The following is a 13793-nucleotide window of genomic DNA, read 5'->3' on the forward strand; positions in this document are numbered from 1 at the left end:
GATACACAGAATTCAGCTCACTCCATACAGCAACAGGACACATCATCAGCAGGCAAGCTAGGTTGAAATGATGAATGGTGCTACTCAAAACAGAAACCAAATAAACTGCAATATCACCACTTTAAGGTCTCATGCACATGGAGAGTTAGTAGCTCAAAAGTCCTCAAGTATAAAATTCCTGTCACTTTCCTGCTCCTGAGGAGCCAAATGTGGCGCGGTCTGCCAGGCATTCAAGTTAATTACCATATGCTGCCATACATGTGCAAATGCAATGCTGCTGTGCATTGGCGCTTATGTGATTATGGCCATGTACAGTCGTTCACTATGGCCCGCCTTTTTCCACCTTGCATTAAGCTTGAGGACATTTGAGTTACTGAATGTCTGTGTGCATGAAGCCTAGAAATGCAGACAGGACATTTATTTATCACCCATGAGTAAAATGGACAAGAACTGTCATTACTGCCTGTGGCTTGAAATGTTGCTATTCATGGATGATTAATAAATGTCCTATTTGGAGGTGTGCATTTTGTGTTCACATTATAAATTTAAAATTCAATCTCCAACTCTTTAACATAAACCCAAAAATTATATTGTAACATTTATCTGGACACATTAGTTATTCCGGTGAACTGCTACATAATTTCTCTTGATCTTGTATTGTTGAATGTTATACAGTTTTATAGCCCGTACACACGATCCGAAAATTAGCCGAAAAATACTGCTTTCGACGTAATTGTACGATAATCGGATCGTTAGTACAGAGCTTTCGAGAGCCGATCACGACAGTTCATCCGATATTATTTTCCTCGTACGATAGCAGATCGTACGATTTTCGTTCCTCAGTATAGTTGTCCTCCGAAAATACAATACAAATACATTACAACACATGACATCATTTTTAGTAACCTATTCAATTTCTACTTGAGACTATTAAGCGAAAAAAGGCGGACGATCTGTCGTCCGATTTTCGGATCGTGTGTACGGGGCATAATACTAGTAAAAATGTACTTTTTATTATCTGCAAATAAAGAAAATCTGAATTTAGCATCAAAGCCTCAGTATCATGTTATCATCACATTGCCATTATTATTATCAGCAACAAAGATATTTACAATCAATCATTTTGCCATTATTAATAATTCAACGCTTAAAATTTATACTCAAAGTACCTATTTAATTCAGCTTACATTTATATATTATAATCTTTAAGACAGTTATACAAAAAGTTAAATCCTTCATATTTACAGTAATGCCAAATCGTGATCTAGTTCTATTACATAGGCCAATGATAAAATGAATTTGCACAAAAATTGAATTGTACCTGAAGTATTTATATTTTTCCTAACTTTTCCACAAGTGCCGCGTACAGTAAATTGCCACTAAAATTCACAATTAATATTATTATTAATCCAGTTCAGTAGTTGGGAATGCTTTTGCTACTGAGAGGCCGGAGTTGTGGTTTGTGCAGTTTCAGTGTATTTAGCACAGCACAAGGCAGGGAAACAGATGCAACAATGCAGTCACTGGTAAGGAAGACAACGTTTTCACCACATAGGTTACAACCAGAGTATGATGCCATCATCAGTCACAGAATGGGCTAAGGGACACTTTTATAAAACAAAATCATTTTAAAGTTTTATCTTTAAAATCGAATTATGGACAGTGATAAAATACAAAAATCAGTATGGCTCTGTATTCATTAATACATCATAACATGTTTTAAATGCTACCAGTGCAAAATCATGAATTTGGCTTGCTGTCAGCCTCATGCAACCTCTGTACAGCATTACTCAGACTGGAAGAGGAAACTGCAGCACTAACCAAAAAACTGTGCAGCATGCAATTGTGCTAAGAACATGCTGACAGAACAGGATAGCAGAGTGGACAGAGGGATGACCTGATCAGTCTGTTGCTGCTCTATTATTGTCCAATTTTAACATTGGGTTGGAAGGACAACACTATATATAACCCTTTGCAACAGAGATGGCTGAGCTGTTTGAGAGATATATAAATCTTGCGACTAGATGGGGAAAAAAATGCAAACCCTTTGGCAATTCTCATGTACTTCATCTGTGTATTTAACTGATTGCATGGAGTTTAGATTTAATGGCAATCAATATTAGAAATCTTTGGACACACATTTTCACTTTTTCCATCAGAAGAATTGGTTAAAAACAAATGGGTTTAAGTCACTAAAATATTGGGCCCAGAATCAAGGAGAATAGTGTAAGGCCTTGTACTCACGAGCAGACATGTCCGATGAAACCGGTCCGCGGCCCGTTTTCATCGGACACGTCTGCCCGGGGACTTCTGTTCGATGGCTGTACACACCATCGAACAGAACTCCGCGCGTAAACAATACGCGGGGCGTGTCCGCGGTGTCGCCGCGTCGATGACGCGGTGTCGCCGCGACAATGACGCGGCGACCTGGGCGGGCCTGCCTTTTAAATGCTTCCACGCATGCGTCAAAGTCATTCGACGCATGCGAGGGATGGCGGGCGGCCGGACATGTACGGTAGGTCTGTACAGACGACCGTACATGTCGGGGGGACAGGTTTCCAGCGGACTGTTTTAAAGCAAGTCCAGGAAACAGTTGTCCGCTGGAAACCTGTTCGATCTGCCCGAAAATGGTCCGCTCGTGCCTACACACGGCCAAACATGTCTGCTGAAACTGGTCCGCGGACCAGTTTCAGCAGACATGTTTGGTCGTGAGTACGGGGCCTAACAAATAAGCAGACCCCTGACCCTACCAATTTTCCTCAAAATATTAATAGTTCATACGTTTTGTCTTTTATTCTTCTGGGGAAGAATTTTTAAGGATGCATTTAAAAGCAGAAGTCACTCTGTGGGGGAGATTTACTAAAACTAGAGAGTGCAAAATCTGGTGCATGGTAGCCAATCAGCTTCTAACTTCAGCTTGTTCAGTTAAGCTTAGACAATAAAACCTGGAAGCTCATTGGTTTCTATACAGAGTTGCACCAGATTTTGCACTCTCCAGTTTTAGTAAATCACCCCCTGTATGTCTGTAAAAATGTTACTTGTTAAAATGTTACGTGATGAAAGTAACTTACATTTAAAAGCCTTCTACTCTAGTGTGTCTTCTTTAATTGTTTTTTAACCCATCTTCCTGGCACATGACAGTGCTGCCACCTTTATATGAGATGCCCCAGCAAAGTGCTCTGACTGCCAATCTGACATACAGAGTACACTGCACCAGTGCTCCCACAAGAGCTCCTTTCTTGGACTCCCTGCAATATAATGCCTGGTGCACCCATGGGCATGCATAGGATTTTCTCCATAACATAAATTGTGTGAGCAGGGCTGGTAATATTTTCATATAATTCAAATTAGGTTCACCATAAGCTTTTTCAAATTGACATATGCACATAGACCTCAATTTGGCCAGTTCCTGCTGAACTGCCACGTTTCCATACATGCATCCAATTTGCATAGGTGTGAACCCAGCCTAAAAGGAAATAAGTTTCCTTCCTGATATTTCTCTTTCCTGTACATGTCTGTATATTTACCTAATGCCGCATACACACAATCGGAAATTCCGACAACAAATGTTAGATGTGAGCTTTTTTTTGGAAATTCCAACCATGTGTTGGCTCCATCGGTCATTTGCTGTAGGAATTTCCAACAAGAAAAATTTGAGAGCTGGTTCTCAATTCTTTGGACAGCAAAAGTTCTTGTTGGAAATTCTGATCGCCTGTATGCAATTTCGATGCACAACAATCCTATGCATGCTCAGAATCATTGAACTTAATTTTTCTCTCAACAAAATTTTTTGATTTTTTTCCGACAGAATTTTGTCTCAAACTTGTCTTGTATACACACGGTCACACAAATGTTGTCGGAAATTGTTGTACATCACCACGTTCTTGACATTCTGAATTTCCAACAACATTTGTGTGACCGTGTGTATACAAGACAAGTTTGAGACAAAATTCTGTCGGAAAAAAATCAAAAAATTTTGTTGAGAGAAAAATTAAGTTCAATGATGTTGTTGTTGGAATTTCCAATCGTGTGTACGCGGCATAAGAGTGCTGAACCAGAACAGAGCGCTGTCATATGCAAAAGAGAAGATAAGCACTTACATTTCTGGCACAGACTAAGGCTACTAAGAAAAGAGTCCACAGTGCCGGATCAGAGCCAAAGTACAGATAGCCAAAGACAGATCAGAGCCAAAGTACATGATACCATTGTGAACCTGGTCTCCATTACAATTACTATGGAAAATCATCTATTGGTCTTCTGTTTTTTTCTTTGATATCATTTGCAAAACCTAAAGATTATGGAAATAATTCTCCTTTACATAGGTCTGACCACCACTAAACACCATGTCAGAGCTCACTGCTGTTTGTTGACTTTTTCCCCTTTGTTTTCTTATAATCCTTTACTAATTTATATTACTTTACTTATTTAGTAACTTATCTATCCAATGTCAGGAACAAATGCAAGCATACATGGCAAAAATAGTTTAAGCTGGCACTTTGCAGAAACAGGGTCTTGTATTTAACACAGATATGAGTGGAGTTCTCGGAGTATGGGCAATATAAAAACAATCAATTGCGCTTCCATTCAAAATGTTGTGTCATCAACGTTCAAGTGATGCGGTCATTATGGCAAACATCACCCATACCAACTGGGCCCAACTTATTTTCTGGCTGAAAGTCAGATGGCTTGAAAATATGGATCCAGTGTTGTCCAGTATCATTTTGGAAGGGTAAATTGTCAGACAGAAGCATTGCAATATGCAGTTCCATATACTATACTTAATAGGAGTCCCAGGAGAGGCAGGGAGAGCATATTACCCCATCATTTCTTCCGTAGGGGCTAAATTAAAGGAGTAATTTGCTCTTTCTAAAAAGATATCTTAGAGGAAATAGTTGTAAACTGATGTAAACAAAAGTGCAAGAACAACTCTCGAAGAGAAAAGTGATGCAATTAGTTGTTCTGCGTCTCACGTAGAGCATGACTTTTAGCAGGCAATGGCGGACGAGGCTTAGGTGCAACGATTTCAGGCCGAGTGACACTATTTGGAGCCATGGCTGATAGAACGTTCTTAACTGCAGCTTTTTCAAGAACAGCAGGTTTTCTCTCCGAAGTGGAATATGTCATAGATCGTTGACGAACAGCTGGATTTTTGCGAGGCGCTGGCTCAGGAGGTTTATGAGGCCGATTCTGACCTGGTAGAGGATTAGAGCCAGTGTTGACTGGACCATATAATGGATTATCAACCATTTCTGGTATGTCATCTGAGGCTGGAGGGCAACTGCAGAGAGATAATTTATTAGTGAAAAATCTAAAAGAAAATGAACCAAAAGACAACTTGGGCATTTTTGTGCTGTGTCTATTAATGTACATTGGGAAAGAATGTCTCAAATTGTGAATTTTACCATGCGTTACTGCAAGGTATAGGTCTGAAGGGAAAGGGTTAATTTTTGTAACACAAAGGATTCACAATAAATAATTATACAGTATTGAGGGTTCTTCACAGTGCTGGTGAGCTGACTCAGGTCTAGAAGGATTTTGAATATCTTGTGATTGACTAGCTATTCAGAAAGGCCTTAACCTCCCTGGCAGTATTCCCAAATCTGGTTCGGGGTGGAAATTCAGTACCATTAGCGGTACCCCCGAGCCAGACTCAGAATCGCATTGCAGTATCCAGTCAGAGTTTACTTACCTTGTCCCCTGGATCCTGCGATGTCCACTGTGTGATCAAGTCGTCTCCTCGCTCGATTCACACAGTGCCCCGAGTGCCGCCGAGCTCAGTTCCCTGCAACGTTATGACGCACGGGGGTGGAGATCGGCGCCAAATTCAAAAAAATAAAAACACAGTACACATACAGTATACTGTAATCTTACAGGTTACAGTACTGTATAAAATAAATACACACCCCCTTTGTCCCTAGTGACCTGCATGCACTTTTATATAATAAAGACTGTTCTTTCTGCCTGGAAACTGTAGATTGTCCATAGCAACCAAAAAGTGTCCCTGTATGTCAAAAGTGCTTTTAGAGCAGCTAGAAAACAGTGACAATAAATTATAGTCACTTGCAGAATTAACCGATAGCGATTTGTGGGGAAATTCGTCTTCAGACACTGAAAGTAATGGCAGCGACAATTCTGCAACTGAGCAAATTTCAGTGTTTTTGATTTGATTACATTATTGAATAATTTTTATTATTATTATATTATTATTTGTTATAATTATTTATAGTTATTTATTATATTATAATTTATGATTTTGTGTTTCAAACTTTATCATACCCGGGATGTCTACTAGACTCTTGTTTGGACAGATTTAAGTGAGTTATTTCTAAGAATTACAGGCCTACAATATAAAATGCCAAATTTCCATGCAAAATAATTGTACCGCTTTCAGCACCTAAAATCTGACAGAACCATACCGCCGGGGAGGTTAAAGTGATTGGAAAACGATCACCTTCTAATACAACCAATTCAATTAAAAATAGAAATGAAAGGCTAAACATTTTTTGTATAGATATAAAAATACATTATAAATACCCTTTTCCCTTTTTTTATAGGTGATCACATTCCCTCTGTTCTCAGCTGCATAAGAGCTGGGGGAGCTAGCTGCAGTACACTGAGCTTGCCAGTAAATGGCTGTGCACCAGGGGCATGTCAGGACAAGTCTGATCATTGGAGGAGAGCAGGCTGAGTTGCCAGCATAGTTAGAGAACTGACCACGGTGTGCTCTCCTGCTTAGTGAATGAATGAAAACTTATATAGCGCAGCACATGCGAATTTAATCGCCTCTGTGGTCAGTTTGTAATAGGAAAGCAAGGGGTCTAGCAGAAACACCAAGGATTTCACACAAAGGAAGAGATACAAAAAGAACAGAATACTTCCTCATACAAGTACATGGTACAGGAGGCACATATCATGGAATATGAAGTGTTGGGGTAACAAACGCTAAAATCAAACAGACTATATGATGCAATACGATTCCTCTAGTAGAAAGTAAACGATGGATGTACTTACAAAGACTCCTGCTGACGGGTACTTGGAGGCCCTCGAGCACTGGGACAAGGTCCAAACTTTTGAATTGATGTAGGATTCCGTGCGGGAGGTGTAACTGGTGTGTCCCCACGTCCCAGCACTGGAGAGCCTGGTTTGGCTCGCTGTTCAGTCACCTTAAATCCTGCAGGTGTTCCGGGGGGACTCTGCTTCACCTGGTTTGCTAACACTTGATTCGGCACAATTTGATCCACGCTGGAAACAGATGAGAGAAGAAGCATGAAGAAAACAAGAATGGTCAGAAAACCTGAGACAGACATAACAAATTGTGCCCTGAGAGCCTTGCAAGACTTAAGCTGGCCATAGATTGATAGAATTTCAAAAGAAAATTTTTAGGAAAAGTCTTAATAAAATTCGTACGAAAAGTCTAAGGCCCCGTACACACGATAGAATCCATCCGCTGAAAAATCCCAGCAAATGGGTTTCAGCGGATAGATCCTATGGTGTGTACACTCCAGCGGATCTGTTTCCGCTGATATTTCTCCCCTGGGATGGATTCCAGCAGATCGAATATTTGCTGACATGCCAAACAAATCCATCTGCTGGAATCCATCCCAACGGATGGATCCGCTGGTCTGTATAGACTCACCGGATCCATCCGTCCGAAGGGATCCCCCGCATGCGTCGTAATGATTCGACGCATGCGTGGAATTCCTTATATGACAGCGTCGCACACGTCGCCGCATCATAATCGCGGCGACGGCGCGACACGTCATCGCCAGAGGATTTCGGCACGGATTTCAATGCGATGGTGAGTACACTCTATCGCATTAAAATCTGCTGAAATCCTCGAGAGGATTTATCCGCGGAAACGGTCCGCTGGACCGTATCCGCAGATAAATCCTCCCGTGTGTATGGGGCCTAAGAACATTCTCAAAACATTTGCCTGTTTAAAAAATGTTGTTTGCTTTTAACATTTGATTTTGGAATGAATGACATTTTCCATCCTGCTCCATTGAATTTTCTCTTCCAATCATTTTTATTTAGTCATATGGAATAAATATATTTATAATAAAAAATATATATTATATTATGAAGAGATTTGAATTGGGAGAGTATAATAAAACAAATCTCTTCATATTCCTAAAGGTGTTGAAAAAAGGAGAAAGTATAGATCAAGAAGAGGATAACTTAAAGTGGAGCTCCACCCAAAAGGGGAAGCTCTGCTTGATCGTACCCTTCACCCCCCCACTGCCACATTTGGCACTTTTTTAGCAGGTTCTTGGTTTTGACCGGTACCCTCTCCCACCGCCGAGTAAGATTGCTGAGGCGATCTCTGAGCATTTTTATCCCCTTCTCCTTCCCCCACTGCCTTCTGGGACACATACAGTGACCAATCACAAAGCACGGCGCAACTCGCACATGCGCAGTAGGAAACTGGCTGTAAGGCCTGAAGGCTTCACTGACAGTTTCCTTTACTTACAATGCCAACACCTGCACCGGAAGCTGATTGACGAATCGGCTCAGGGTGCCGACATAGCAGGCTCCCTAGACAGGTAAGTGTCCTTATATTAGTCACCAAGTATAATATGCAGTCCCCTCCTTTCCACAACCTCTAAAATAATCAAAAGAAGCATTTGAAATAAAAAAAGCGAATCTTGTCGGTACCATGTACCATATTAATAACACTTTGTGGTTGATTTACTAAAACTGGACAGTGCAAAATTTGGTGCATCTGTGCATGGTAGCCAATCAGCTTCTAAGGCTGGCCATCTATTCTACACATTTCTTGTTCAATTTCCTTTACCTTCAACTTTGTAGCACAAGGGCCTGCCTGATTGCATAGAAAGTAAAAGTGTTTATGTTTTGACCTCATATATTATGGTTTTGGTAAATCTAAAGGAACATTTTACAAGAAAATTGTATAATGTATGGCCAGCCTAACTTCAGCTTGTTCAATTAAGCTTTGATGAAAAAAAACTGGAAGCTGGTTTCTATGCAGAGCTGCACCAGATTTTGTACTTGCAATTATCTGGTAATTTATTAGAAACAGAATGAGGCTGGGTTCACACCTCCATAGGAAGTGGCTCACAGCAGGGGTCCGGTGCGTCCCTGTTCTCGGTTTCAGGGATGAATCAGGGCTGAATTTTGGCTAGAATTCGGCCCTGAATCTAAGCCAAAGACACACAAGAACTGAGCCAAAGCCGCTCCGGAGCAGCAACCGAGATATATGAACTGGCTCAATAGAGAGCCGGTCACGATCTCCTGTCATGCGAATTGGAAACCTGCATCCAACTCGCATAGGCGTGATCCCAGCCTGAAGTATATTATATTTTACAGAAATATACTTTTGAAGTTTGTCAGGATTTTTACATAAATATTCTATGGGTATCATTGATGGCAAATCAATTTGTTTCATCAAAGTTTAAAAAAAATTTGTTATCTGAGAAAAATTATAATTTTCCTCAGATGGCATTAGATATTTTTTTTATGTAATATTTGTATTGATAATATACCTTGGGTAGAAATTGCTATACGTAGAAGACCTTTATTAGACCATAATTCACCCTTCGAAATGTTATCATCACTGTGGTTGAAAACGAATGTCGATTTCACCAACTAATGATTAGAAAAACAAATGAACTTTCTTAGAACATTCTATAAATACTCATGCAAATGCTTAGTATCGGCACCGGGACTCTCCCTCCTGATTGGCTGAGACACAGCAGTGACACCATTGTCTCCCACTGCTGTCAATCAAAGTCAGTTAGCCATTTAGGAGAGAGGCAGTGGGGCAGAACCGTGGCTCTGTGTCTGAACGGACACACAGAGCTGCGGCTTGGCTCAGGTGCCCCCATAGCAAGCTGCTTGCTGTGGGGACACTTAACGGGGGGGGGGGGGGGGGGGCTAGGAGCACCAAAGAGGGACCCGAAAAAAAGGAGGATCTGAGCTGCTCTGTACAAAACCATTTCACAGAGAAAAGAAAACTGTAGAAAAGACCTGCAGAAAAATGAGCACTTACCAGAACGACTGCTCCCACTGCTGGCTGCTCTGGGATTTTATTTGATGTTTTTGTACCACTGCTTCATCTTTTTCAATCTTAACAAAGTCTGTGAGAAGAAATAACATTCTCATTTTCATGCTGTTAGAGTGTTAGAAAATACAGTGAACAGAGAGGGATTAAAGCCGTAGTAGACCCTCAGAATTTTGTAGCTTAACACATTGAGCATAATAAGATAAACTTACCCCAGTAAACTATTAATTACAATTCTTACCCTACCACCTATAATTAACATCTTTAAATACTGCTGGCTCATGCTCTCAGTGCTGCTTCCCTGAATTTCTGGTCTTCACAGGAAAAAGCTAACAATCTCCAGCCAGTCAGCTTGGAAATGGGAGGAGAGAGAAGCAGGGGAGTGCCTTGCCATCCTAGACTATAGGGCTGTGTGTTTCTATTGAGACACAACTCTAGTCCCTGCATTCAAGGGTGGCTCCATAGAATGCTCCAAGAGAAAGGAGCCACTCTAAAACAGGAGACCTGGGGCAGCAGTCATGGTACCAGCTTAAACTGGACCTTAAGCAAGGATAAAGAAGCTGTATATTCACTAAGGGATTAAATCAGCTGCTGCAAGTGCCTTAAAGTGATGGCCTGGTTCACACTGGTGCGACATAAGCTCCAACTTTGGGAGCTCATGTCGCATGACATGTAAAATTCAATAATTCCCTATGAGCATACCTCCCAACATTGTCCACTGCGGGACAATTGTTGAGCGGGGGGGGGGATCGAAGTTGTTGAGCGGGGGGGGCGTCGAAGTTGTTGGGGGGGTAATCAAAGTTGTTGAGGGGGGGGGCGAAGTGGATGCCTCTTACCTTTGCACAGAATGTCTCCTCCATCAGCAGTACATTCAGCTACGCCCGCCTCCTCTATTAGTACGGCTGCCGTTCAGCTCCGCCTGCCTCCTCCTATTGTACAGCTGCCATTCAGCTCCGACCGCCTCCTCCTATAGGCTGCCATTCAGCTCCGCCCGCCTCCTCCTATAGGCTGTCATTCAGCTCCACCCGCCTCTTCCTACAGTACTGAGCAGGGGGGGGAGCTCGGATCCTCTCAGTGCGGGAAATTTAACCCTTTTGCGGGACTGCGGGAATATGCATGATAATCCCGCAGAATCCGTGCTTGTTGGGAGGTATGCCTATGAGAGCCGTCCCAACTGGTCTGACACAAGTCGGTCTGACTTTGAAAAAGGTTCCTGCACTACTTTGGTCCGATTTTGGTCCATTTTCAGCCCATTCAATACCAATGAAGTCAGATCAAAGTCGGATCCTTGACCTAACCATCTGACTTGTGACATTTGATATGGTGATTACAGCAGCAGGAAAAGGAATGGATGTCACACTGGGATTGTTTTGATTGGTCAAAGGACTAGTTGGACTATCTCAAAGTCTTAATTTGACTTTTTTCCACTCTATGACATTGAAGTCATATCAAATTGGACCAAAGTAGTGCAAGAACCTTTTCTAAAGTCGGAGCGACTTGTGTAATATCAGTAAGAAGGCTCTCTTAAGGCCCATACACACGGTCGCACTTTTTGACAACAAACTTCAAAATGAGCAGGTTTTCAAAAAAATCTGACCGTGTGTACGATCCATCGGACAAACTTTTTTGGTTTTGATCGGACAAAAGTTCGCTCTGCAAACGGACAAACCTTTCGGCAACAAAAGTCCTACAGTGTGTGCAGAAGTCCATCGGACTTTAGTTCAAAGTACAAGCACGCATGCTCAGAACCAATGTTAATATCAACCAACAATAGCAGAAGTTGACCAAAGGGTGGCAGTAAAGAGCAGGAAAGAGCTGAAAAACCATGTGATTTGGGGAAAGTTTGTTGAAAAAGTCCTGCCGTGTGTATGCATACCAAGTTCACGGGCAACGCCCTTCAAACAAAAATCCACGATAAAGTTTGTTTGAAGTCCGGCTGTGTGTATGAGGCTTAAGGCTTCATGTACACGGGACATTTTTACAACCTCTCCTGAATGAATTAACTTGACAGATAATAGCCATGTTTAAAACGTCCGTTTTGCCGCATTTACATGCCGCGTTTAGCCGCGTTTGTGTTTAGAAGTCTTTTTTCAAAATAGCCAAAAATGAAAAATGGCTGTAAATAAAACACAGCTAAATGCAGTTACTGTGTTTAGAAGCGTTTAGCCCCGTACACACAGCCGGGTTTCCCATCGGGAAAGCTGCAGTGAGAACTTTTGGCCAAAAATCCCAGCCGTGTGTACGATTCCTGGCAGTTTTCCCGACAGAAAAAATGCCATGAATCCCGGTGGGAAAATACAGAACCTGCTCTCCCCGCAGTTTTCCCGAGCTAAAACTTACCAAGCAGGTTCTCGGGTTTCCCCTCGGTTTTCTCGCAGACTTTTTACTGCAGAGAAAACCGAGCATGTGTACAGGGCTTTTGGCGCTTGAAATGCCTCTAAACTCAGCTTCTGAACCAATTTTTGGGCGTTCCAAAAAAAGCCTCTAAACTCAACTGCCCAGAAACTGCTGTAAACGACCCTGTGTACATGTACTGATAAGATAACATAGAGGAGAGTTCAGGAGCAGTTGGAAAAAATTCCCAACTGCCTCTTACCGTCTGTTTACCAGCAGCAGTGTACATGAGGCCGAAACATTAAATTTGACGTTTTGCGACTTGTGCTCGCACAAGTCAAATCCCATGTCGCACCACTGTAAACTGGGCCTTAGTAGTGACTAGCAAGATGACTTACCATATAACTTTTCTCTCTGTTTTCCACAGGGAGCGTGCAGGAAGATCTCACCCTGGAAGCAGCCGGTCTCCTCTCCATGGTGGGTTAGTGGAGTAGAAAAAGAGAATGGCTGTTGCTGAGGATCCTCCATGCCCAGAGCGATGCAGCCCTCACCTGTACTCCCACAAGCCAAGAACAATAGAATGTTATGTTAAAATAATTATACGCATGGCATCAGGCCTAACAATAATGACAAACATAAATAACACACGTGCTTAGCCTCATTAAAGCCCAAATGAAGTCTTACATCTTTTAATCACTGTAAATTCCTGTACCCCTGTGTGTTATCTGTTGTAACTGATTTTTGCTTGGAAATACTGTAAAGCTTAAGTTTAGTCGAAAAATAGAAATCAGCACAAGGGACATTACTTTCAATCAATGCATTGTGTCCCTTATGCTGATTGCTGGTGCTTTAGTTGAAATCTTGTGTCCTCTGATGCACCACCTATCCCCGTTGCCATAATCTTCCAGCACAGCAGGAGTTAACAGCCGAGGGACCTGTCAAATGCACTCCTCAAGAGTGATTTTCCACTTCCCTCTTCCATTCAATAAATCTGTGCTAAAGTTTCTGTGAAGGAAATTCAATCTATGAACGGACGCGGCAGACCGTTCATTAATCTGCATGCCCCGCCCGCCACATCCCTCATCAAAACCTTCCACACACAAACTTGTGTAGCGTCCTGCTCCTGTTGAGTAGGTGCTATTTTGTAAATTTAGTTAACTGAGCTGTAGTTTAGCTCAGATTTTAATGCCAAATTATGGGTCTCTGTTCCAGCTCAGGTGTTGCGCATCTTCCACCTGACTGTGGGTGTCACTCTCACCAGAGGTCAAGTTTGGAATTGCAATGGGCTGGGTGTATTGGGTGCATCTTGCCCAGAAGCAGCTCAGTGGCGTTGTCCCTGCCGCTGTGCATTCTGGGGATGGGTACTTAAGGGGCAGACACCGTTCTGGCCTTCCTGGCCTCAGAAATGTATTAGCAACCGTTTGGTCTGGCCCGAGGC

The 13793-nt window shown here is 42.1% G+C and overlaps 1 protein-coding gene across 3 annotated transcripts in view; it reads right to left on the minus strand.

Moving 5' to 3' along the window:
• Positions 1–4495: 4495 nt before the first annotated feature.
• The window catches only part of INPP5D (inositol polyphosphate-5-phosphatase D), a 168839-nt gene continuing 159541 nt past the window's right edge, over positions 4496–13793 (minus strand). For all 3 annotated transcript variants that reach the window (XM_040348937.1, XM_040348936.1, XM_040348938.1), the window contains 4 exons: positions 12754–12906; positions 10010–10097; positions 7012–7242; positions 4496–5278 (listed from right to left, as the gene is read on the minus strand). In XM_040348937.1, the coding sequence (XP_040204871.1) occupies positions 4951–5278; positions 7012–7242; positions 10010–10097; positions 12754–12906 (800 nt within the window). In that variant the 3' untranslated portion in view covers positions 4496–4950. The remainder of the gene's footprint in view (positions 5279–7011; positions 7243–10009; positions 10098–12753; positions 12907–13793) is intronic.

Source organism: Rana temporaria, chromosome 4, assembly GCF_905171775.1.
Source record: "Rana temporaria chromosome 4, aRanTem1.1, whole genome shotgun sequence".
Classification (NCBI taxonomy): domain Eukaryota; kingdom Metazoa; phylum Chordata; class Amphibia; order Anura; family Ranidae; genus Rana; species Rana temporaria.